We start from the raw sequence: 26309 nt of genomic DNA, 5'->3' as shown, positions 1-26309 counted from the left end.
TATACTTTTTAGGGATAATGATGTTGACATGCTCTGATTTAAAAAAAAAAAAAATGTTTTTCGATAATCCCATTGATTAAAGTACATTAATTTTGGTTCAAGGTGACCTCTTTTTAATACAAAATAAATTGGAAAAATGAGTATCACTCCTCCCCTCCCAATCGCCTTCTCTACATCATGCTTTAACATCATTTTCTGTTTTTATTTTTTTATGTCCCCACATCTTACTTTGATATTTTTAATATATATATATATATATATAATATATATATATATATATTGAAGTGGCTACACTTTCTCTAAATTGTAAAATCTATTTAATTTCAATTTTCTTTACATTTTATCTTTTCATATTTATTTGTTTTAATCATTTTCTTAAATACATTAACACGAAGTTGATAATATATAATAGATAATTAATTGGAGTAAATTAAATATAACATTGATATACAATAAAGAAAACAATATTCTATAAATAATACATTTCATAATTTAAAATATACATTTAATAGTTGAGAATTTAGATTTAAAAGTTAAGTTTTATTATTTTTAGGTTTAGGATATAAGATTGATATTACTCAAAGATTTGCTTATCACAAGTAAATAAAATAAAAATATTTTTATTATAGCATTTTTATAAATATGTTATTTTATTTTAATTTAAAATTTTTTATATCGAGATCACCATCATTAAGATACACTATATGAATGTTATAAGAGGTATTTACCATTAACTAATGATCATAATCATCGACCTATATTTCCTTGCCCAATCATATCTGTTTGAAGATTATTTACTTTCATTTATGTCAAAGGGGTTAAATACATTCTTCATTTCTTATGGTATATCTTGAAAAAAATTCGATATATCATTAAACCGAAGTAAAGAAGAAAAAAAAATCTACAATGAGATTATACTGAATATGAGTTACATTGTATGAAATGAAAAGTTGTATAATGAAGTTCATGCGAGGCGTACGAGTCTTTTCATGTGTTGGGTCGTTCATCATCGAGGTACTAGGTTGCTTTCATAAGATGTGAGGACATGAGGATATGAGACGGATAAAGTAAGAATACTTTATATGGGAAAGTTGCAGGTATTCCAATTCCCAAGCCTTTGTTTCAATTCTCGGAGGATGTCCACAACAGCCCACATGTATGCTGCCGTAAGCTGGTTACTATTTTTAGTAACATATTTTATGCCTTATCTTAAGGTATGTCTGTTGAATCTTTAATTGCCTCGAAAATTCCATGTTCACTTTAACTAACACTTAACCAACACCTTCAACTAACTTCATCTTCTTCTTCCTCCTTGACATTAATCACTCTTCATTCATTATGGGTTAGGCGCTAACTTTTCTCTCCGTTTCACATGTCATGTGATTAAGGCTCTCCTCTCCTACAAGCTTTCTATATGAACAAATCCTTTCCTCTTTGTTTCTCAAGTTTCCCTATAAATACCTGCCAAACTCAACACAGTTCTCCACATCCTCCCTTTGGGAATTCATCAACCAATCTTGTAGGCACAATGGTATGCTTTAGTAGAATTGGCTTCTTTTGGGGGCTTTTTCTTCTTGCAGCTCTAGCTTGTGAAGCTAGGGTTCTTCAAAATTCAGGCTTTGTTCAAACCCGAAACACCCAATTCATCCTGATGGTTCCCATTCTTCTTCATGGATTTAACTCATACTGGTTGATGCACATCTCAGCAGAGCCAAGCCAAAGGAATAAGGTCTCTGATGTGTTTCGACAGGCTTCAGCTGCAGGTCTCAGTGTCTGTAGGACATGGGCATTCAGCGATGGAGGTTACCAAGCTCTGCAAATCTCTCCCGGAGTTTATGATGAACGCGTCTTTCAGGTTTCCAAGTCTTGAATAGTAGTTGGCCTGAGTAAATGATGTTACTAATATACATGAACTTGGAATACTTATGCATGCTACTTTTGTTATACTTTTGTTTTTTAGGGACTTGATTTCGTGATTTCGGAGGCAAGAAAGAATGGAATCCTTAGTCTTGACTTTGAGCAACAACTACCAAGACTTTGGAGGAAGGCCTCAGTATGTGAATTGGGCTAAAAGTGCTGGTGTCTAGTTAACAATGATGATGACTTTTACATTAATGCGTCATAAAAGGTTACTATAAGAACCATGTCAGGTATATATATGTACAAATTATAGCCATAAAAGTCTTGAACATTACATACTTTTTGGTTTTTTTACCAACTTTTTGTTTCACTTTTGTTCAGAGAGTGATAACAAGGGTCAATACAATCACTGGAGTTGCTTACAAAGATGACCCAACAATCATGGCATGGGAACTTATGAATGAACCGCGTTGCCAAATCGATTACTCTGGAAAAACCCTAAATGTGAGCCTTGATGCCCAAGCATGGATAGACTTAATGCATGTAGTTGTGATTGATTCAAGGAAAGCTGATCCCTTCAGTGAACTAACTAAAATTTTCAATGACAGGGATGGGTTCAAGAAATGGCAAGCTATGTTAAATCTATTGACAACAAACACTTGTTGACAGTAGGTATGGAAGGATTCTATGGAGATTCACTGCCAGAAGGAAGCCAGTCAACCCCGGCTACCAAGTTGGCACAGATTTTATTAGCAATCATCTTATTAGGGAGATTGATTTCACAACCATACATGCATATCCCGATATTTGGTGAGTACTACATTTTTATTAATCCTTTTTTTTTAGTGTTACTAATTATTGAGGACAAGTTGAAGCTAATGGATTGGATATTAATTTCCAATAGGCTGAATGGAAAGGATGATAATGCACAAATGGCTTTCTTGCAAACATGGACGACTAGCACTTGACAGACTCTAGGACAATAATAAAGAAGCCAATGATTTTTGCTGAATTTGGAAAATCAAGCAAGGATCCAGGATATAGTATAAATGCAAGGGATTCGTTCTTGAATGCTGTTTATACAAACATATACAGCTCTGCGAGAAGTGGAGGAATGGGTGGCGGCTTGCTTTGGCAGATCATGGCTGAAGGGATGGAATCATATTATGATGGATATGAGATTGTTCTATCCAAAATCCATCAACAAGCAGTGTCATTACTCAACAATCTAGAAGAATGGCAGCCCTTGATCATATGTGAGCAGGCCATGGCTAGTATGGTTTGAACCCATGTACGGCTATCTTCAAGAGGCTAAAGATGCAGAGTCTTAGTAATAGAAGTTTAATTGATGCTTAGAAGCTAGGGCTTTTATTAGTTAATAAGAAACCCTATGTATTTCACATCCCATAATTCTCAATGTTATGGAATGAGAGTATTTTGGTTTTATTATTCTGATCGAATCTTTTCTGATAATCAATATATGATGGTATAGTACTTAGCATCAACTGAGGTTGGGATTGATTAATCTCCTAGTGATTTTTTTCATACTTTCTCAATTATTTGACGTTAAGTGCAATACAATAATGACAGTTTAGCCAAAAGAAACTAGAATGTTGTATTCTTCAATACAAATTTCAAGAATAGTACTTTTGACATCCTTCACTACATGGTACAATAGATGCAGTAAGATATTTAATACTTTTAATAGGAATACAGTTAGACGCACTATAAATATCCAATAGACTACAGACTATGATTTCTGCCATTTTCATGTCGGTTCATGTAATTAATCTAACATTGAGGTCTTGATAACGAGTTCTCCCAAGACTAATTCCAAGGTGTGCAAGGCAGAAACATGTCATATATAAGCTTATGTCCTTCATTAATGTGATTTCATTTATGATCATCTCTATCCAGTTTGCTAAAATGGCAATTACGTACGAAGACGAGTTGGCTTCATACGGCTTGGTATGCCATTACGTAACCAGAACTTTTAGGTCATATTGATGACATCACATGCATCAATCTTTCTCTTTTAACCATGGACACATACATTATTTTTTTACCTTCCACTTTCAGGTGTATCTGCAAATTGGGCAGGAAGCGTTTCAGGGAAGGCCAAGATGGAATTTTCATGAGTATTAATTAGGTCATCATCTCGGTTGGTTTATATGGAATGGTTGAAGAATAGTTTCTTTGGCCCTCCATTTGTTTGACTTGCTTTTGTATAATTGGTTTGATTAATATTCATCTGAAAACTTATCTGAGAGTCCTTTTAGTATTCTCTTTTTACCCATATTCTTAATGGTTTAATTAATTACATCCGTTTTTTCTATTTTGCATGTCATTCATTTACTTCAGTGGTGTTTGTTTTTTGATTGAATAGAAAAAATCAAAATATTTGATTTTTTCGATTCGGCTAAAAGTAACCCGTTGACATCATCCAATATAATTAAAGTGAATTTGTTATTAATAGGTTTGGTTTAGATATGTTGGATAATGTTAATATGTTACTTTTAGCTGAATAAAAAAAACCAAATATTTTAATTTTTTCTATTCAATCAAAAAACAAATATCACCTTAGTAAGCCTCAGTTCCATACAAAATTTGAATATTAGGGAGCATCACAGGATATGTCAAGTTTCAAGACAAAATTGAAACCCAATCTATCCCAACTTTATGACCCATTATTAGGATTTTGCATCAATTTATCTGATGCAAAATTCTACTTGAATCCCACTTAGCCAGTACTTGGAATGGCTTTTTCAAATAAATTACCAAGCTTTAGAGACTGATAATTTCAATTAGTACATGCATGTTGTGAGGGCCGCTTTTCCATTACAAAGCCACGAATAAATAAAGTAATACCAATTTGTCATCCAAATCTTATAGATATTATCACATCGAGAAACATCAGCTAAGCAAAAGGTAATAAAATTGATAAAGAATTCCTTTGTCAGAGTTGAGAAAAAAATTCATCAGTACACCAACATTGAAAACACTACCTCCTAAAGCCTAATTCTAATACTAAGGTTCGATCAATCTCAGTGCTTTCAACCAGCTGCTTCATTGTCGTCCGCATTTGCTTCAATAATCACTAGTCATGTGCTGCTCAAATTAATATGATCAAGGGCTATCATTTTATTGGATTGTTGAGTAATGACGCCGCTTGTCGAAGGATTTTGGACAGAACAATCTCATATCCATCATCATACGACTGCATCCCCTCAGCCATGAGTTGCCAAACCAAGCCTCCACCAATTCCTCCACTTCTTGCAAAGTTGTAGATGTTGGTGTAAACAGCATTCAAGAATGAATCCCTTGCACTTGGACTATATCCCGGGTCTTTGCTCGATTTTCCAAATTCAGAAAAAACCATTGGCTTCTTTATTATTGTCTCTGAGTCCGTCAAATGGCTCGTCGTCCATCTTAGCATGAAAGCCATCTGTGAGCTATCGTCCTTCCCAGACAGCCTATTGAAAATTAGGCATAAAAGATGTTAGCTCCAACATGTTCTTAATGAACTTACAATTATAATTGGTAGCGAGAAGTAATTAGAATGTATTACTTACCAAATATCAGGATATGCATGTATGGTTGAGAAATCAATCTCCTTAATAAGATGATTGCTGATAAAATCTGTGCCAACTTGGTAACCAGGGTTTATTGTCTTCTTTTCTGGCATTGAATCTCCATAGAATCCTTCCATGCCTACTGTCAACAAGTGATTGCTGTCAATGGATTTTACAAAGCTTGCCATTTCTTGAATCCATCCCTGTCATATTGAAAATTGTTATTAGTTTAAGGAAGCACTCCATGATAATTATAAACATATGCACCAAAAGCTACCAACTAATGTTATGGGGGCGTGTCAAGGCTCACATTTAGGGTTTTTCCAGAGTAATCAACTTGGCAACGTGGCTCGTTTATCAGTTCCCATGCCATGATTGTGGGGTCATCTTTGTAAGCAACTCTGGTGATTGTATTGATCCTTGTTAGCACTCTCTGCAAGAAATTAAGCCAATATTAATTAGTATCAAGAATCGAGTCATTAGAAAAAACAATGTCGGCCAGACTCCTCAGCAAATCTAAATTAGGTATTTATAATTTGTACCTTAATGTGGTTCTTATAGTAGACTTTGACGACTTCATTAGTGTAAAAATCATCATCACTATTTACTGGAGCACCAGCATTCCTAGCCCAACTCACGTACTGAGGCCTTCCTCCAAAGTCTTTGTAGTTGTTGCTCAAACTCAAAATCAAGCGGACTCCATTCTTTCTTGCTTCCGAGATCACAAAGTCAAGGCCCTGAATATTTGTTGTCATATGTATCAAAGGAGTTAGTAAATTAAATCTATACATAAATGCACCAAAAAAAAAAGGGATTTCTGGAAATGCTGGAACCTGAAAGACACGCTCATCATAAACTCCAGGAGATATTTGAAGAGCTTGGGTGCCTCCATCGTTGAATGCCCATGTCCTACAGACACTCAGCCTTGCAGCTGCAGCCTGGCTAAAAACATCCGACACTTTACTCCTTTGGCTTGGATCTGCAGCCACGTTCATCATCCAGTATGAGTTAAACCCATTGAAGAAGAAAGGGGAACCATTGAGGGTGAATTGAGTATTTCGAGTTTGAACAAATCCTGAAGATTGAAGAAGTACTCTAGCTTCACAAGCTAGGGCAACAAGTAGGAAAAGCACCGAAAAGGAGATGATTCTACCGAAGTAGGCCATTGTAGTAACTGGGTTTTGTTTTAGGATCGGAATTCTTGTGGGTCTGGATATGAAGCACTTGTGTTGTGCTTGCTGCTTATTTATAGCAAAAAAATCGAGAGAGGAAGACAGAGAAGTTTGCTAATTTAGGAAAGATTTTAGCAGAGCAGCGGCTTAGTCATATTCCATGTGAAATCATGAGGAAAATTGGGAGGTGTAATCAGTGGAGAGAGATTGTGAAGAAAGAAAAAAATAGGGAATGAAAGATATGGAAGTTGAAAGAGTTGGTTAAAAGTTAGTTGAAGAGAACATGGAATTGTTAAGGCACTAATAAATAAAGATTTAACCAAAATTCCTTAAGGCTATATTTGGCTCCCGATAAATACGAAACAAAGAAAAAAAAATGCTAAAAAATGTAGTTTTTTCATGTTTGATTTCATCATAAAAAAACATAATTAAAATTTGTCAAAAATTTATATATTTTTAAATGATTAAATCTTTATATAATATAAAGAAATAAGTAAAATGAGTTTAAAAAAATATATAAAAATAATTTATTGAATTTAAACATACTTTTTTTTTTTTTCACTTCTTATTATCTTCCATTTTTTTTTCTCTATCTATTTTCCCTCACATTTTCCTCCTTCAAATTTTCCAAAACCAAACATATCTAAGGCTCAAAATTTGGTGCTAAATATAGCAAATAGGCTGCTGATAAGGCTGCAATCGATGTGGGCTGTTGATGACAAAGCCATCTGCAGCCTACCAAGAACTTAAAATAAAATAAAATAGAATAAAAAAGCCCCGTCTAACTTCATCTTTCCTTCAAAAGTAGTTCCTTCATCTATGTCACATTGTCACATGGTCTGAGGCGAATCGACCTTCACGATAACCAATCAACACATGGAAAGAGTCATATGGCTTGAACAAGGGTTCTCTATCATTCTGTACTTTGCAATGGACTCGTGTTTTCATATTTAGCATTGACCCCACTTGCTCCTACCTGTATTGTATCATATGACTACCCTAAAATATTTTGTTGAGTCAGTCATGTGAAGCTGATTTCACACCATGTGATCATATGAGATGGATAAAGTGCAACCCTTTAGGGGAAAGTAGGAGTTATTGAACCGCCGTTTTTTAATCTTGAGGGGCTGCAAATAGTCGTGTCATCACCAGCCCACATGTATTGCAACCATCAGATGCATGTTTCCTATATTTAGTAACATATTTTGAGCCTTAACTTAAGGAAATTGCTATTGAATCCGTAATCACTGACGCCTCAACAATTCCATGTTCTGTTCAACTAAAACCTAACCAACACCTTCAACTACCATACCTTTTTCCTTTATGTTTTTCATTCTTCACAACCTCTCTCTACTGATTACACCTCCCAATTTTCGTCACCATTTCACATGTAATATGATTCAACCTCTCCTCTGCAAAAAGCATCCTTAAATTAGCAAACTTCTCTCTTCATTTTCTGTCTATAAATAACCAGAAAACTCAATGCAAGTTCCTCACATCTAAACCAACAAGAATTCCTAAACCAAACCCATTTCGTATAATGGCATATTACCGTAGAAGCAGCCTTCTTTCGGTGCTTTTCCTTCTTGTAGCCCTTGTCTGTGAAGCTAGAGTCCTTCTTCAATCGCCAGGATTTGTTCAAACTCAAAATACTCAATTCGTCCTGGATGGTTCCCGTTTCTTCTTCAATGGGTTTAACTCATACTGGATGATGAACGTAGCAGCCGACCCAAGCCAAAGGAATAAGATATCTGAGGTGTTTGGCCAGGCTACAGCTTCACGACTCAGTGTCTGTAGGACATGGGCATTCAATGATGGAGGCAATCAAGCTCTTCAGATATCTCCTGGAGTTTATGATGAGCGCGTCTTTCAGGTCTGTACTACTCCCAAATGCCCATCTTTTTGTATTCAGAAAAACATTTTAGGCACAAATGCAGTAGTAGTGGTTGCATGACTAAATTTAACATATTTTCAGGGACTTGATTTTGTGATCTCGGAAGCAAAAAGGTATGGAGTCCGCTTGATATTGAGTTTAAGCAACAACTACAAAGATTTCGGAGGAAGGCCGCAGTATGTGAATTGGGCTAAAAGTGCTGGTGCCCCGGTGAACAAGGATGACGATTTTTACACTAATGAAGTCGTCAAAGGCTATTATAAGAACCATGTCAAGGTACAACTATGAACACCTAACTTTAGGGTTAAATTTTCCTTGAGAGTCCAAACCGTGAGCTTTCATCATGGAATGTTGCTATACTGAACATTTGCTTTCCTTGAGATATAATTATTAGATCATGAATCAATATTTATATACTAATAACGTGCTTTTGATACTTTCTTGCAGAGAGTGCTAACAAGGATCAATACAATCACTAGAGTTGCTTACAAAGATGACCCAACTATCATGGCATGGGAACTGATAAATGAACCACGTTGCCAAGTTGATTACTCTGGAAAAACCCTGAATGTGAGCCTTTCTGCACACCTATCACATTAGTAGCCTTTGGTGCCTATGTTTGTAATTAATTTGAGTGCTTCCTTTAACTAATTATGTTTTCAATATGACAGGGATGGATTCAAGAAATGGCAACCTATGTTAAATCTATTGACAACAAACACCTGTTGACAGTAGGCATGGAAGGATTCTATGGAGATTCAATGCCAGAAAAGAAGGCAATAAACCCTGGTTACCAAGTTGGCACCGATTTTATTAGCAATCATCTTATTAAGGAAATTGATTTCACAACCATCCATGCATATCCTGATATTTGGTAAGTAATACTTGCTAAATAATTATGGCTATTAAATATCATTATTAGTCAAAGCTAATTAACCAGTTGCTTACTTAATTTTGCATAGGTTGTCAGGAAAAGATGATAGCTCGCAAATGGCTTTCATGCAAAGATGGACAATGAGCCACTGGACAGACTCAAGGACCATAATAAAGAAGCCAATGGTTTTTTCTGAATTTGGAAAATCGAGCAAAGACCCGGGATATAGTCTAAGTGCAAGGGATTCATTCTTGAATGCTGTTTATACCAACATCTACAACTTTGCAAGAAATGGAGGAATTGGTGGAGGCTTGGTTTGGCAACTCATGGGGGAGGGAATGCAGTCATATGATGATGGATATGAGATTGTTTTGTCTCAAACTCCTTCAACAAGTGGCCTCATTACTCAACAATCCAATAAAATGATAGCCCTTGATCGTGTATAAATATTAAAGCGCTTAATTAAGCAGCAGGCTGAAAGCACTTAGAGAGAGTGTTAGCAATTTAGTGCTTATGAACTAGGTTTTTATAGACACAACCAGATGTACTTCACCATTGATTATTTATTCAAGAATTCGTTTCAATCAAATTTATTGTTGTTTTTAATATTATGTGATGCTAGCAAGATACAACTGATGAGATCATGTGGAGAAGTAATCAAACAGTATCATACTGAATATTGAAATGGTAGGTGCTCCTAATTTGGTGACCATTAATTGTTGTTTTTGATCCTAAATACAGATTGGTTCCATTGCTTTTTCCTACTTCAACCTTTCTGGTTCATTGGAAATATAAGAAATCGGGTTTTCATTTTGTTAACTCAAACAATCTGGCCAGTGGTTTACTATCATCAAAGGAATTAATTTACAAAATTACAGTCCCTTGATGGACTAGTAAATTCTAATTCACAAGAATGTTACGAAAAAGAGGTTGCTATTTAATATGAGAAAAGATTTCAAAATTTGGTATCTGTTCTTCTAAACTCCACTGCAAATGTGCGTATGTGACTTAACTTCAGAAGCCAACTACCTCATCTTTTTCCTTTAATAATAATTTCACTTACAAAGTAAAACCGAACATTGATATGCTTCAAATGTGTGTGATATACTTGGTTTTAAGCTAAAGTGATCAATAGCTCTTTGGCTAGCAAATACAAACTAATATGCTTTTGAACAACTTCAAAGTACTCTGCCTCTATTTGACAAGGCAACTGTAGATTATAGAGTAGACTTCCAACTTACTTGTCCTGTAGCAAGAGCAAATACATAAACTATCGTCAGTTTGATATTTTTAAAGTCAGTTGTATAATCAGATTTGACATGACTCATGACTACACACTAACCAATATCATCATCCGGCTGAAAAACCAAACTAACGTTCAAAGTTTGCATGATGTATTGCAAAATCCATTTCATAACTTGCCAATGTCCTTTACTAAGATTATTCGCATACCGCTTACCAAACTAACAATTTGCAAAGTTAGGGCGCATACACATGATAACATACATCAAGCTGCCTAAGACATTAGAATAAGGAATTGCGACATGTATTCTTGTTCTGCATTTATGCTAGGAGATGAAGTTGCACTAAGCTTGAAATGAAAATCAAATAGGGTACCTTACGTGTTCCGATTACTTAGTCATGCCACTTTGTACTAGTTTCTTTAAATATTGCTTGTGTCAAACTAGCCTTGGCGTTGCTTCTACCTTTGCAGATTTCTGTGCGTAGAATGTTTCTTTTCATTTCAAATTTTTTATTTAACCGAGTTTTCAATATTTCAATTTCCATTTTTCTCTTAGATGCTATTTGTATGTTGCCATCATATAAGAGCAAGTATATGAAAGATCCATCATGTAGCTTGCAAAAACACACACATGATCAAATTCATTTTTTGTGTGCTATGCTCTTAGAGTTGCTCAATCCATATAGCAACTTTCTCAATTTGTATACCCAATTTTCTTTTCTGACAACCTTAACCATATCGCTGATTCATATAAATCTCTTCTTCCTCCTCATCATGTAGGAATGTTGTTTTATATCAAGTTGAACTTGTTCAAGGTCCAACAATGCAACCAAGACTTAACAATGCAACAATGATAAAGGAATGCTTTACCATTGTAGAAAACATGTCATCGTAGTCAATGCCTTCCATTTGTGGATATCCCTTGGTACCAACCTAGCCTTGAAACTATCTTATTTCTTACCCTTGTGTAGTTAACTCCTAAGTCTTGTTCTTTTGAAGGGACTATATTTCTTCATCCATTTCATGCTTCCAATGTTTACTAAATTTATTTTTTCACTGCCTTTCTTACTCTTCGTTGAAACTATCATATCAACAAATGAAATAGGCATTTGAATATCTCTCTTCTTGGTCTAGTAATTACAATTGAATCTTGGTATTGCAGAAGATCTTGACATAAAGTATATTCTCCATCTGTCATTTAATTTGAAGGTTACTAGTTGTCTCATTGACATTTGTTGGGTCAATTGATGTTTTCTCAAACTCCACATGTTCTAAAGTACAATAGTCTTCTCTTCTTTAGAACAATTTTCTTGTCATGTTTCAATAGAGAAGATTCATCAAAAGTTATATCTTTGCTCAAATCTATTTTTTCTTTTTTTAAATATGGGCACCAAAGATGATATCGTTTCACACCTATACTAAGCTTCATGAATAATAATCTCTTGGCTTTCAGATCTAATTTAGATTCCTTCACATGAAAAAAAGGCAAAGAAACAAGAAAGTGATAAGGAATCATAATCATTTATAGGTTTTCTAGATTGTACCTGAACAAGAGTTCTACCTTTAATTATAATCGATGACATATAATTGGTGAGATGACAGGCCTAAACAACTGTCTCAACCCAAAATTCTTTATTTGCTCATTCCATCATTTGACAACATACATCCAGTCTTTTCCAACAATGCTCAATTTGTTCACTCTGCTTTCCCATTTTGCTGTGGTGTATCTCTAACCATGGAATGTTGAACTATACAAGCTCTCATTTTGACATGGAGAATGGACCACTTTTTTATCTACCACAATTTTTCTGATCTTAGCCATTTGATCTTCCTACTAGTTTAAGTTTCAATCATCTCGCTCCATTTAAGCAATACTCCCAAAACTTCATCCATAGTTTTCATGACTTATTCCCAAACCCTTCTTGAGAAGTTATCAACAAAAGTAACAAAATAGTACATACCTCCTTTAGAAGCTCCTCTGGTTGATCTCCAAACATCCTTACGGAAAAAGTCTAAGATAACTTCAGTAGAGTGGAAGATTGCAGTCTTAAATATCACTCTTGTTTGCTTTCCAAAAATATAGTGCTCACAAAATCCTAGTTTCCAAAAATTCAGCTGCAGCCTAGTGAAACACAGAAGATGTCATATTCCTTTGGCTTGGTTCTGCTGCTACGTTCATCATCCAGTGTAAGTTAAACCCATTGAAGAAGAAAGGGGAACTGTCCAGGATGAATAGAGTATTTTGGGTTTGAAAAAGTCCTGAATATTGAAGAAGCACTCTAGCTTCACAGATTAGGGTTACAAGAAGGAAAAGCACTGAAAAAAAAGGCTGCTTCTACTGAAGTATGCCATTCTACCAAGTGGGTTTGTTTTAGGAATTCTTGTTAGTTTAGATCATATGAGGAACTTGCATTGAATTTTCTGGTTATCTATAGATAGAGAATTAAGAGAGAAGTTTGTTAATTTAGGAAAGCTTTTACATGTGAAATGGTGACGAAAATTGGGAGGTGTAATAAGTAGAGAGAGAATGTGAACAAGGAAGGAATAGAGGAAGAAGATAGGGTAGTTGAAGGTGCATGTTGGTTAGTTTTAGTTGAAGAGAACATGGAATTGTTGCAATACATGTTACTAAATATATGTCACTAAATATAGAAAACATGCATCTGATGGTTGCAATACATGTGGGCTGTTGATGACATTGCTATTTGCAGCCCCTCAAGATTTAGAAAATGGCGGTTGAATAACTCCCCCTTTCCTCCAAAAAGTTGCACTTTATCCACCTCATACCATCATATGGTGTGAAATCAGCTTCACATGACTGACTCAACAAAAAATTTTAGGGTATGATATCATACAGATGTTGAATTATATATATATATATATATATATATATATATATATATATATATATATATATATTAGATCATTAAGATGAGGCTCAAAATATGTTACTAAATATAGGAAACATACGGCTGATGGTTACAATACATGTGGGCCGTTGATGACATGGCTGTCTGCAGCCTCTCAAGATTTAAAAATGGCCCTTGAATAACTCCCACATTCCCTGAAAATGGTACTCCCATATGGTCACATGAATTTTGAACATAAGCTTTTTAATATATAAATCTGGAATGCTGAATAGAGATTATTATTATTAAAAAGAATTAGATAGGAACAAATAAGGTGAAAATGTTAGAAATGATATCCAGCCACAAAAAAAGGTTCTTCCCGTTGGATCCATGTTTTTAGCCCATCTTTAAATTAATAATACTGGCTATAGAATAAAGTCGACTGCGACTGCCCTCTCTTTTTTCATTAATGTTGGAGCTTTGGCTAAAACAATGACCACTAAGCTAATATTCCTTTTAATAAATACATGATCTAAATCAATCAAATACAACTTTCGATTACTTTAAATACTCGTTTACCTAGTAAGATAATAAATGTAAAAAGTAATATAGGCTAAAAATTGTCATATATGGCTGTGGCAATGGAGTTAAAGTTGCATAATTTTATTTCATTTTTAAATAAATCTTCTTAACATTTAAATATATAATAAAATTAGGAATATTAATACATTGCATTTTATCCTCATCAAACAGAAAAAATGAAGAATCTATAAGTTATGTTTGGTTCCCAGAAAATCTGAGGGAACTGCAAGAGAAAAAAAATACAAAGAAAGAAAAAATGAAGGAAAATAAAAAAATAGATTAAAAGTCGATAAATTATTTTTTTTGTTACTTCAAACTTATTTTATTTATTTTAACTTATCAATATAAAGATTAAATAATTTAAAAATACGTAAATTTTTAATTAGTTTTAATTATATTTGATTTTCTTTTATATTTTTCATAAGACAACCAAACATGAAAAAATCATTTTCCTTTACATTTTTTTTTTCTTTCCTTAGTATTTTTCGAGAACCAAATATAACCTAAGTTTTAATTATATATATATAATTAATATTCTGAACCGATAATTTTTCTAATTTTAGAATCACTTTGGTTTACAATGGATTAGACTATTAGATTTTTCTTTTCCTGTTTTCTTTTTCATTTTTCTTTGATTGGTTCAATCCAATATTTAAACTTTTGCCCGGACTCCCACAAGTCCATGTTCAAGTCATGTGACTCTTTCCATGTGTTGATTCATCATAGTGAAGGTAGGTTGGCCTCACACCATGTTATAGTGTGACATAGATAAAGCAACAACTTTTGAAGGAAATATGGGTTTATCCAGGGGCTTTTCCTTTTATTTCTTGGTAGGCTGCAGATGGCTTTGTCATTAACAGCCCACATGGATTGCAACCATCAACAGCATATTTGCTATATTTAGCAACAAATTTTGAGCCTCATCTTAAGGAATTTCGGCTAAATCGTTAATTATTACTGCCTTAATAGTTCCATGTTCTCTTCAACTAACTTTTGACCAACACTTTCAACTACCATATCTTCTTCCTCTAATTTTTCATTCTTCAAAATCTCTCTCTACCGATTACACTTCCCAATTTTACTCATGATTTCACATGGAATATGACTCAACCTCTCCTCTGCTTAAAGCTTTCCTAAATTAGCAAACTTCTCTCCCCATTTTTTTGCTATAAATAAGCAGCAACCTCAACACAAGTGCTTCATATCCAGACCAACAAGAATTCCCAAAACAAAACCCAGTTACTACAATGGCCTGTTTCAGTAGAATCATCTCCTTTTCGTTGCTTTTCCTACTCATTGCCCTAGCTTGTGAAGCTAGAGTACTTCTTCAATCTTCAGGATTTGTTCAAACTCGAAATACTCAATTCATCCTCAATGGGTCCCCTTTCTTCTTCAATGGGTTCAACTCATACTGGATGATGAACGTGGCCGCAGATCCAAGCCAAAGGAGTAAAGTGTCGGATGTTTTTAGCCAGGCTACAGCCACACGGCTGAGTGTCTGTAGGACATGGGCATTCAACGATGGAGGCACCCAAGCTCTTCAAATATCTCCTGGAGTTTATGATGAGCGTGTCTTTCAGGTTCCAGCATTTCCAGAAATCCTTTCCTTTTTTTTTTTTTTTTTTTTTTATCGCCTTTATGTAGAAATTTAATTTACTAACCTTTTTTTATACTTAAATACGACAACAAATATTCAGGGACTTGACTTTGTGATCTCGGAGGCAAGAAAGAATGGAGTCCGCTTGATTTTGAGTTTGAGCAACAACTACAAAGACTTTGGAGGAAGGCCTCAGTACGTGAGTTGGGCTAGAAATGCTGGTGCTCCAGTGAACAGTGATGATGATTTTTACACTAATGAGGTCGTCAAAGGCTACTATAAGAACCACGTTAAGGTACAAATTATTATAAATACCTAACTCACATCAGGTTAGATTTGACGAACGTGGTGTCTGGCCGACATTGTTTTTCCTAACGACTTGATTCCTAATACTATTATTGGCTTAATTTCTTGCAGAGAGTGCTAACAAGGATCAATACAATCACCAGAGTTGCTTACAAGGATGACCCCACAATCATGGCATGGGAACTGATAAACGAGCCACGTTGCCAAGTTGATTACTCTGGAAAAACCATAAATGTGAGCCTTGACATGCACCCATAACATTAGTTGGTAGCCTTCAGTGCACATGTTTATAATTATCGAGGAGTGCTTCCTTAAACTAATCACAATTCTTCAATATGGCAGGGATGGATTCAAGAAATGGCTAGCTATGTAAAATCCATTGACAGCAACCACTTGTTGACAGTAGGCATGGAAGGATTCTATGGAGATTCAATGCCAGAAAAGAAGGCAATAAACCCTGGTTACCAAGTTGGCACAGATTTTATCAGCAATCATCTTGTTAAGGAGATTGATTTCACGACCATACATGCATATCCTGATATTTGGTAAGCAATACATTCTAATTACTTCTCTCTAACATTTATCATTACAAGTTTATTAAGAAGATGTTGAAGCTAACAACTTGCATGCCTAATTTCCAACAGGCTGTCCGGAAAGGATGATAGCTCACAGATGGCTTTCATGCAAAGATGGATGACGAGCCATTCGACAGACTCGGAGACAATAATAAAGAAGCCAATGGTTTTTTCTGAATTTGGAAAATCGAGCAAAGACCAGGGATATAATATCAGTGCAAGGGATACATTCTTGAATGCCGTTTATACCAACATCTACAACTTTGCAAGAAGTGGAGGAATTGGTGGAGGCTTGGTTTGGCAACTCATGGCCGAGGGGATGCAGTCGTATGATGATGGATATGATATTGTTTTGTCTCAAAATCCTTCAACAAGGGGCATCATTACTCAACAATCTAATAAAATGATAGCCCTTGACCACGTCTAAATATATAGGATATGAAAAGTTATTATGAAGCGCACCTATAGAGTAATGGTATTGAAGCAGCAGGGTGAAAGCACTTGAAGAGAGTATTAGCATTAGAATTTAGTGCTTATGAACTAGGACCTTATAAACACAACCAGATGTACTTCACCATTGATTATTTGAAGGATTCATTTCAATCAAATTTACTATGTTTTTTTGTTTTTTTGTTTTTATTATTATTATTATTAGGTGGAGAAGCAATGTACAACTGATGAGGTCATGTGGAGAAGTAATAAATATTATTGTAATATTTATTTTTGTTTTTGATCCTCATACTTTGTCCTTTTTGATTCATTTTTAAATATAAGAAATTGGGTTTTAATTTTGTTAACAACGTCTATCTGGCCAATGGTTTACTGTCATCAAAGGAATCAATTTACAGAACTACAGCCCCTTGATGCACTTGTAAATTTTAGTTCATAAGAATCTTAAGAAAAAGTGGTTGCTATTGCATAAGAGAAAAGATTTTTAGTTTTGATATCTGTTGTTCTAAACTCAAACAGCAAATGCTGTAAGTAACTCAACTTCAGAAGAGAAGTTTTAAATCCTAATTCTCTTCTTTAACAGTGTAAAGATATACGTACTGACCAAATTAAAGACATTATAATATTTTTTTCTTCTTCCCTGTCCATTTTTAGTAACAGGCTAGGTTTTAGGATAGGTATTGATACCAAATTAAGTGACAACCACTATGTTGAGGAATATCCCATTATAGTGGTATTGTTGTCAAGTAAGATTTCAAGATCATTTTCTTTCATTCACCTGTCTATTATCAAGGCATGCATGGTTATTTTTGGTGATAACCGTCCATTTGTATCTCATAGACTGATCACAGCTTTCACGGCTCCATTAATCCATTCCTATGCCCACACACTCCATTGGACCCTATCGGAATGCCTGTCTATATATGTGTATTTTTGGATCAAACTTGCCCTAGTCGTTGCATTTCATAGCCTTTCCATCAATTTCTGGGAGTCTGAGAATAGCTTTGTTATCAACAGTCCACATGTATTATAGCCATCTAGATTTAATAACATATTCTGAGCCTTATCTTATATTTACAATTAATGTTCATCAGCCAACCTTTTAATTAGGCACAATGGCATGCTTCAGTAGAATCAGCTTCTTTTGGGTGCTTTTTCATCTTGTAGCCCTAGCCTGTGTTGCTAGGGTTCTTCAGTCTTCATGATTTGTTCAAACTCGAAATACTCAATTTTGTCTTGAATGGCTCCCACTTTTTCTTCAAGGGGTTTAACTCATTGGATGATGAACGTTGCTGCAGACCCAAGCCAAATGAGCAAAGTATCTGGTGTGTTTCCCCTGCAAAACCAATTCATAAGCCAGAGGACTTAGACTTATTTATAGGCCCTCAAACCCTAGCAAAACCAATTTATAATCATGTGGGACAAGGATTCGAAAAAAAATAACAAACACTAATTAAGTCAAAAACTGACCAATCTCAACCTTGGCAAATTAGTCCTATACTACCAACTACCAAAATTCTTCTTTACAAGTGAACCAATTATCATCTCCTGCAAACGAACCTTTAGATGCCGTACACCCGAAAGGCATTCAAACTCCAAGGTTTAAATCAAGTTCAACAATGCTTGAACTTGAATGTTAGTACCACCTTAATAAAGATATCTGCCGGATTATTTGTAGTTTCAATTTTTTGGATGCAAATATTTCCTTCAATAATTTCACTAACAAAGTCAAATTGAACATTGATATGCTTCAAATGTATGTGATAAGCTTGATTTTAACTAAGTGACAACTTCAAAGTTCTAAAGCAGTCCATGTAACCAAATCACCTTCTTAACAACCTCAGAGAATACCATGTACTCTGCCTCTATTTGACTAGGCAACTATAAGATTGTAGAGTAGACTTCCAACTTGCAAGTCTGTAGCAAAAGTAAATACATGACCTATAATTAATTGACATTTATTTTAAGTCAGTTGTATAATCAGAATTGACATAACTAACAGTACATTTACCTATACCATCATCCTACTAAAAAACCAAGCCAACATCTAAAGTGTGCAGAATGTACATATTGCAAAATCCACTTCATAGCTTGCCAATGTCCTTCACCAAGATCATCCAGATACCTACTAACCAAACTAATAACTTGTTAAATACCAGGCCTCATACACACGATAACATACATCAAGCTCTTTACTGCTTTAGAACAAGGAACTTGCGATAGGTACTCATGTTTTGCATTTATGCTACCAAGCTTGAAATGAGAAGCAAGTGGGTACTTACATGTTTGGATTACTTAGTCATGCCACTTTGTACGTGCTTGTTTGTTCAAATATTGCTTTTGTCAAACTACCATAGCCTTTGACTCTTATCTTTGCAAATTTCTATGCCAAGAATCTTTCTTTTTCTTTTATTCCATTTTGTTGACTTAATTGAGTTCTCAATATTTCAATTTCCATTTTTCGTTGAATGCCCCCAATATATTATCATTATATTGGAGCAACTATATGAAAGATCCATCATATAGATAGCAAAAACATACACTATGATCAAATTGATTTTTTGTGTACTATTGTCTAGCTTGGATTGGAGTTGCTTAATCCATATAGCGAATTTCTCAATTTGCATGCCCAATTTGCCTTTTGGACAACCTTACAACCATCTGGTTTATTATTCATATGAATCTCTTTTTTCTCATGACCATTTAAAAATGTTGTTTTTACATCAAGTTGAACTTGTTCAAGGTCCAACAATACAAACGAAATTCGGATAGAGGAATGCTTTACCATTGGAGAAAATACATCATCATAGTCAATGCCTTCTTCTTGAGGACAACCCTTGGCCACCAACCTAGCCTAGAAATTGTTTTATTTTTGTCAAGAAATCCTTCCTTCTTTGTATATACCCATTTGCTTCCAATTTTTTTCTTACCCTTGCATAGTTGAGATAACTCCCAAGTCTCAGTTCTTTTGAAGGGACTACATTTCTACTGCCGTTGCATGCTTCCAATGTTTACTAATTTTATTTTTTCACTGCCTCTTTGTATGAAGTACATCATCATCTATTATTGGAAATACATATACTATCATATCAACAAATCAAGTAGGCATTTGAATATCTCTTCTTGGTCTAGTAACTATAGTTGAATCTTGCTATTGTGGAAGTACTTGAGTTGCAGTATCTTCTTCATGTATGATATCTTTATTTGACATTTCAAGGTTACTAGTTGTCTCATTGACATTTGCTAGGTCAATTGATGTTTTCTGAACTCCACATGTTTTGAAGTACCATAGTCTTCTCTTCTTGAGAACAATTTTTCTTCACATGCTTGTTACAATAGAGAAGATTTATCAAAAGTTACATCCTTGCTCAAATTTATTTATTTTTATTGGCACCAAAGATAATATCTTTTCACACCTATACAGAGCGCCATGAACAATGATCTCTTGGCTTTCAAATTTAATTTAGATTCCTTCACATGAAAAAAGACAGAACCAAAAACTTGATAAGGAATCATAATCATTTGCAGGTTTTTCAGACCGTACCTCAATAAGAGTTCTACCTTTAATTATAGTTGATGACTTACGACTGGATAAGATTACAAGCATAAACCACTGCCTCAACCCAAAATTCTTGATTTGCTCATTCCATCATTTGGCAACATATATTGAGTACTCTTTTCCAACAATGTTATTTGATTCATTTGCTTTGCTATCCCATTTTTCTGTGGTGTATCTCTAATTGTGAAATGTTGAACAATGCTCTCATTTTGACATGGAGAAATGGATCACTTTTTTTATTCACCTACATTTTCTAATCTTAGATATTTGATCTTCCTACTAGTCCGACTTTCAATCATCTTGTTCTATTTTAAAAACACTCTCAAAGCCTCATTCTTAGTTTTCATGGCATACACCCCAAACCTTTTACATTACATACAGCCAAACCCTTCTAGAGAAGTCATCAACAAAAGTAATAAAATAGTGCATACCTTCTAAAGATGCTACTCAGGTTGGTCCCAAATCATCTGCATGGAAATAATCTAAGATACCTTCAGTACAGTGGAATATTGCAGTCTCAAATATCACTACTCTTGTTTGCTTTCCAAAAATATAGTGCTCACAAAATTTTCCAAAAATTCAGCTGCAGCCTAGTGAAACACAACAGATATTTTATTCCTTTGGCTTGGGTCTGCTGCTACATTCATCATCCATTGAAGAAGCAAGGGGAACTGTCCAGGATGAATCGAGTATTTTTGAGTTTGAAGAAATCCTGAATATCGAAAAAGCACTCTAGCTTTACAAACAAAGGCTACAAGAAGGAAGGCTCCTTCTACTGAAGTATGCCATTACATTAAGTGTGCTTATTATAGGAATTATTGTTGGTTTAGATCGCCTGAGGAACTTGCGTTGAGTTCTCTGTTTACTTATAGATGGAGAATGAAGAGAGAAGTTTGCTAATTTAGGAAAGCTTTTACACGTGAAATGGTGACGAAAATTGGGAGGTGTAATCAGCAGAGAGAGATTGTGAACAATGAAGGAATAGAGGAAGAAGATAGGGCAGTTGAAGGTGTTGGTTAGTTTTAGTTGAAGAGAACATGGAATTGTTGAGGCATCAGTGATTAAAGATTCAATAGCAACTTCATTAAGATAAGACTCAAAATATGTTACTAAATATGGGAAACATGCAGCTGACGGTTGCAATACATGTGGGCCGTTGATGACATGGCTATTTGCAGCCCCTCAAGATTTAAAAATGGTGGTAGAATAACTCCCCCTTTGCCCCAAAAAGTTGCACTTCATACATCTCATATGATCACATGGTGTGAAATCAGCTTCACATGACTGCCTCAACAAATAATTTTAGTATATACATATATATATGTATAGGATCATTGAGATGAGATGGGGGTCAAAATATGTTACTAAACATAGGAAGCATGCAGCTGATGGTTGCAATACATGTGGGCCGTTGATGACATGGCTGTCTGCAGCCTCTCAAGATTTAAAAATGGCCCTCGAATAACTCCCACATTCCCTGAAAAAGATTTAAAAATGGTACTTCAGCCATCTCATATGGTCACATGAGTTTTGAACTAAAGCTTTTTAATATATATATTAGTCCATTGCAAAGTACCTATTAAGATATTTGATATGTTAGTCCATCTCATATTTGATCATATGCCCAAATTAAGTCCATGTTCTAGTCATGTGACACTTTCCATGTGTCGATTCATCATTGTGAAGGTAGGTTGGCCTCACACCATGTGAGTGTGATAGATAAAGTAACAACTTCTGAAGGAAATATGAGGTTATCCAGGGGCGCGCAGTTTTTTTAATTTCTTGGTAGGCTGCACATGGCTTTGTCATCAACAGCCCACATGGATTGCAACCATCAGCATTATATTTGCTATATTTAGCAACAAATTTTGAGCCTCATCTTAAGGAATTTCCGTTAAATCTTTAATTATTACTGCCTTAACAATTCCATGTTCTCTTCAACTAACTTTTAACCAACACTTTCAACTACCATATCTTCTTCCTCTAATTTTTCATTCTTCACAATCTCTCTCTACCGATTACACCTCCCAATTTTCCTCATGATTTCACATGGAATATGACGCAGCCTCTCCTCTGCTAAAAGCTTTCCTAAATTATCAAATTCCTCTCTCCATTTTTTATTTTTTTTTTTGCTATAAATAAGCAGCAAACTCAACACAAGTGCTTCATATCCAGACCAACAAGAATTCCTAAAACAAAACCCAGTTACTACAATGGCCTGCTTCAGTAGAATCATCTCCTTTTCAGTGCTTTTCCTACTCGTTGCCCTAGCTTGTGAAGCTAGAGTGCTTCTTCAATCTTCGGGATTTGTTCAAACTCGAAATACTCAATTCATCCTCAATGGTTCCCCTTTCTTCTTCAACGGGTTCAACTCATATTGGATGATGAACGTGGCCGCAGATCCAAGCCAAAGGAGTAAAGTGTCGGATGTTTTTAGCCAGGCTGCAGCTGCACGGCTGAGTGTCTGTAGGACATGGGCATTCAACGATGGAGGCACCCAAGCTCTTCAAATATCTCCTGGAGTTTATGATGAGCGTGTCTTTCAGGTTCCAACATCTCCAGAAATCCTTTTTTTTTTCTGCATTTATGTATAGATTTAATTTACTAACTCTTTTGATACTTAAAAATGACAACAAATATTCAGGGACTTGACTTTGTGATCTCGGAAGCAAAAAAGAATGGAGTCCGCTTGATTTTGAGTTTGAGCAACAACTACAAAGACTTTGGTGGAAGGCCTCGGTACGTGAATTGGGCTAGAAATGCTGGTGCTCCAGTGAACAGTGATGATGATTTTTACGTTAATGAAGTCGTCAAAGGCTACTATAAGAACCACGTTAAGGTACAAATTATAAATACCTAACATATATTTGCTGAGGAGTCTGGCCGGCATTGTTTTTCCTAATGACTTGATTCCTGATACTAATTTTGGCTTAATTTCTTGCAGAGAGTGCTAACAAGGATCAATACAATCACCCGAGTTGCTTACAAAGATGACCCCACAATCATGGCATGGGAACTGATAAACGAGCCACGCTGCCAAGTTGATTACTCTGGAAAAACCCTAAATGTGAGCCTTGACACACCCCCATAACATTAGTTGGTAGCCTTTTGGTGCACATGTTTATAATTATCGAGGAGTGCTTCCTTAAACTAATCACAATTTTCAATATGACAGGGATGGATTCAAGATATGGCAAGCTTTGTAAAATCCATTGACAGCAATCACTTGTTGACAGTAGGCATGGAAGGATTCTATGGAGATTCAATGCCAGAAAAGAAGGCAATAAACCCTGGTTACCAAGTTGGCACAGATTTTATCAGCAATCATCTTATTAAGGAGATTGATTTCTCAACCATACATGCATATCCTGATATTTGGTAAGTAATACATTCTAATTACTTCTCGCTACCAATTATAATTATAAGTTTATTAAGAACATGCATGTTGAAGTTAACATCTTGTATGCCTGATTTCCAATAGGCTGTCTGGGAAGGATGACAGCTCACAGATGGCTTTCATGCTAAGATGGATGACGAGCCATTTGACAGACTCAGAGACAATAATAAAGAAGCCAATGGTTTTTTCTGAATTTGGGAAATCGAGCAAAGACCCGGGATATAGTCCAAGTGCAAGGGATTCATTTTTGAATGCTGTTTATACCAACATCTACAACTTTGCAAGAAGTGGAGGAATTGGTGGAGGCTTGGTTTGGCAACTCATGGCCGAGGGGATGCAGTCATGTGATGATGGGTATGAGATTGTTCTGTCTCACAATCCTTCAACAAGCAGCGTCATTACTCAACAATCTAATAAAATGGCAGCCCTTGATCGGGTATAAATATATAGGACATGAGAAGTTATTATCAAGCGCAAGTTACTATCAAGCGCACATAGAGTACTCGTATTGAAGCAGCAGACTGAAAGCACTTGGAGACAGTGTTAGCATTAGAATTTAGTGCTTATGAACTAGGACTTTATAAACACAACCTGATGTACTTAGCCATTGATTATTTCAAGATTAGTTTCAATCAAAATTGTTGTTGTTTTTTATCCTCATACATATTGGTTCCATAGCTGTTTACTACTGTATCCTTTTTGGTTCATTCGAAATATAAGAAATCGGGTTTTCATTTAGTTAACTAAGCCAATCTGGCCAATGGGTGAAAGGAATCAATTACAGACATATTATAATATTTTTGCTTATTCCCTGTCCATTTTCAGTAATGGGCAAGGTTTTAGCTTAGTTATTGATACCAAATTAAGTAATAACCACTATGTTGAGGAATATCCCATTATAGTAGTATCGTTGTCAAGTAAGATTTGAAGTTCATTTTACTTGTCTATTATCAATGCATGCATGCTTAATTTTTGGTGATAACCTTTCATTTGTATTTCATGGACTGATCAAAGCTTTCACGTCTCCGTTAATTCATTCCTATGCCCACACACTCCACTAGACAGTCCATCAAAAGGGCCCTGAATCTTCAATTTCCAAACATCAAGGTATGATGATTTCAATAAAAAACTAAAGACGGCCAAATTATAAGCTAGTTAAATCAATAATCATCCTAAGTGAGAAGATCATTTCAAGGGTAAAAGGGAAGACTTAAGGCCCTCTTTCCTCAACCTAAATAACTACTTGAAAGACATAAAAGCAAGATTAAATTTAGGAACAAAAGCAAAGTGTGGGAAAATGAACATCGATCGAAATTCTCAAAGGAAATGACTTCAAGTTATTGCAAAGAAACTAAAATATAAAAAGAGAGGGAGAGAGAGAACATGAGGCAACCTAAACTCCAACTGCTACAAGATCTCCTTTTCTAACAGCTCGCCAAAATTTCCTCCCCCTACCCAGCAAAGAAAAAGAAGAAAAAGAATTACTGCAAAAAATAGGGCATGTTTGGTGAATGTTTTCAAAAAGGGTTTTTTGTTTTTGAGAACAAAAAACACACAAAATGTGTTTGATAAAAGAGTGTTCTTTGTTTTCATGTGTTCCTCGTGTTTTCTAAAGCCCGGTCTTCAAAAAACAAAAAAAATGGTGTTTTTCGTGTTTTTGTCAATATTCTAAAAAGAAAAAAAAAAGATATTATTTGTGTTTTCAATCAGTGTTCTTGAGTGTTCTCATCTCTTCACAGTGAAGGAAAATTATTTACCCTACGAGGGAAAATAAAAAAATCAGTCAAACAAAAATTCAACCAAAAACTCAACATTATTCAACATTTTTTTTTTTTTTGGTCATTTCTGTTTCAATATTTTTTGGATATTTCAAAGCCAAAACCTTCATAAATTCTAGGATTTCTCATAAACCAAACAAAACATAAACAATAACACAAAAGACCAATAATGCAAAAAATAAAAAGAACAAAAAAATTAATACAAAAACTAAAACCCTAATTAGGAATCTTTACAACAATCACAATCTAGATTTTAGCATCAGTGAGTAATGTTTTTATCTTAGAAGAGAGAAGTAGTTCAACTGTCATGAATAAAAATTTGGATGTTGGAAGAGAAACGGAGACAAGGAGAAAGGTAAACAAAGAATAAGAGCGGAAGAAAAACAAAGGAAAGAAGAAGGAGAGAAATGAGAATAGGTTTCGGTCCCAATATATATATGTAAAATAAGTAAAATAGTGAAAATTAATAATTTTTTATAAATAAATTAGTTTGATTTACTTTTAATTTTTTTTTTTATCTTTTATATAATTATTAAATATAAAATGAAATTTAATTTTAAATAAAATTATAAAATTTTTTAAACAAAAATTATCAAAAATA

The 26309-nt window shown here is 34.8% G+C and overlaps 4 protein-coding genes and 1 pseudogene across 4 annotated transcripts; 4 read left to right on the top strand and 1 right to left on the bottom strand.

The window, feature by feature from the left end:
* Positions 1 to 1416: 1416 nt before the first annotated feature.
* On the top strand, positions 1417 to 3158 carry LOC117907528 (annotated as a pseudogene).
* A 1838-nt stretch (positions 3159 to 4996) lies between these two features.
* Positions 4997 to 6735, bottom strand: LOC117907810 (mannan endo-1,4-beta-mannosidase 5-like). The gene is made up of 5 exons (XM_034821470.1): positions 6266 to 6735; positions 5975 to 6169; positions 5743 to 5865; positions 5433 to 5635; positions 4997 to 5333 (listed from the first exon to the last, which is right to left on the bottom strand). Exons 1-5 carry the CDS (start codon positions 6596 to 6598, stop codon positions 4997 to 4999), a joined length of 1191 nt encoding a protein of 396 aa, XP_034677361.1. The 5' UTR covers positions 6599 to 6735.
* A 1264-nt stretch (positions 6736 to 7999) lies between these two features.
* LOC117907595 (mannan endo-1,4-beta-mannosidase 5-like) lies at positions 8000 to 10037 on the top strand. Its single transcript, XM_034821189.1, has 5 exons — positions 8000 to 8477; positions 8580 to 8774; positions 8946 to 9068; positions 9170 to 9372; positions 9461 to 10037. The coding sequence occupies exons 1-5, from the start codon at positions 8145 to 8147 to the stop codon at positions 9816 to 9818; spliced, it is 1212 nt and encodes a 403-aa protein (XP_034677080.1). The 5' UTR covers positions 8000 to 8144; the 3' UTR covers positions 9819 to 10037.
* A 5256-nt stretch (positions 10038 to 15293) lies between these two features.
* On the top strand, positions 15294 to 17089 carry LOC117907870 (mannan endo-1,4-beta-mannosidase 5-like). Its single transcript, XM_034821541.1, has 5 exons — positions 15294 to 15626; positions 15744 to 15938; positions 16061 to 16183; positions 16292 to 16494; positions 16594 to 17089. Exons 1-5 carry the CDS (start codon positions 15294 to 15296, stop codon positions 16949 to 16951), a joined length of 1212 nt encoding a protein of 403 aa, XP_034677432.1. The 3' UTR covers positions 16952 to 17089.
* Positions 17090 to 22695: 5606 nt separating this feature from the next.
* On the top strand, positions 22696 to 24667 carry LOC117907650 (mannan endo-1,4-beta-mannosidase 5-like). The gene is made up of 5 exons (XM_034821271.1): positions 22696 to 23079; positions 23178 to 23372; positions 23478 to 23600; positions 23709 to 23911; positions 24015 to 24667. Exons 1-5 carry the CDS (start codon positions 22747 to 22749, stop codon positions 24370 to 24372), a joined length of 1212 nt encoding a protein of 403 aa, XP_034677162.1. The 5' UTR covers positions 22696 to 22746; the 3' UTR covers positions 24373 to 24667.
* The last annotated feature ends 1642 nt before the right edge of the window (positions 24668 to 26309 follow it).

Source organism: Vitis riparia, chromosome 18 (genome assembly GCF_004353265.1).
Source record: "Vitis riparia cultivar Riparia Gloire de Montpellier isolate 1030 chromosome 18, EGFV_Vit.rip_1.0, whole genome shotgun sequence".
NCBI lineage: Eukaryota > Viridiplantae > Streptophyta > Magnoliopsida > Vitales > Vitaceae > Vitis > Vitis riparia.
The sequence above is the reverse complement of the archived record's forward strand: the minus strand, read 5'-3'. Positions and strand labels throughout refer to the sequence as shown.

Coding starts and splice junctions, on each gene's coding strand:
- LOC117907810 (XM_034821470.1), bottom strand. CDS start 6,598: ATGGCCTACTTCGGTAGAATCATCTCCTTTTCGGTGCTTTTCCTACTT. Junction 6,170..6,265: donor ATGATGAGCGTGTCTTTCAG/GTTCCAGCATTT, acceptor ACAAATATTCAG/GGCCTTGACTTTGTGATCTC. Junction 5,866..5,974: donor ACTATAAGAACCACATTAAG/GTACAAATTATA, acceptor AATTTCTTGCAG/AGAGTGCTAACAAGGATCAA.
- LOC117907595 (XM_034821189.1), top strand. CDS start 8,145: ATGGCATATTACCGTAGAAGCAGCCTTCTTTCGGTGCTTTTCCTTCTT. Junction 8,775..8,945: donor ATTATAAGAACCATGTCAAG/GTACAACTATGA, acceptor ACTTTCTTGCAG/AGAGTGCTAACAAGGATCAA. Junction 9,373..9,460: donor CATGCATATCCTGATATTTG/GTAAGTAATACT, acceptor AATTTTGCATAG/GTTGTCAGGAAAAGATGATA.
- LOC117907870 (XM_034821541.1), top strand. CDS start 15,294: ATGGCCTGTTTCAGTAGAATCATCTCCTTTTCGTTGCTTTTCCTACTC. Junction 15,627..15,743: donor ATGATGAGCGTGTCTTTCAG/GTTCCAGCATTT, acceptor ACAAATATTCAG/GGACTTGACTTTGTGATCTC. Junction 16,184..16,291: donor ACTCTGGAAAAACCATAAAT/GTGAGCCTTGAC, acceptor TCAATATGGCAG/GGATGGATTCAAGAAATGGC.
- LOC117907650 (XM_034821271.1), top strand. CDS start 22,747: ATGGCCTGCTTCAGTAGAATCATCTCCTTTTCAGTGCTTTTCCTACTC. Junction 23,373..23,477: donor ACTATAAGAACCACGTTAAG/GTACAAATTATA, acceptor AATTTCTTGCAG/AGAGTGCTAACAAGGATCAA. Junction 23,912..24,014: donor CATGCATATCCTGATATTTG/GTAAGTAATACA, acceptor GATTTCCAATAG/GCTGTCTGGGAAGGATGACA.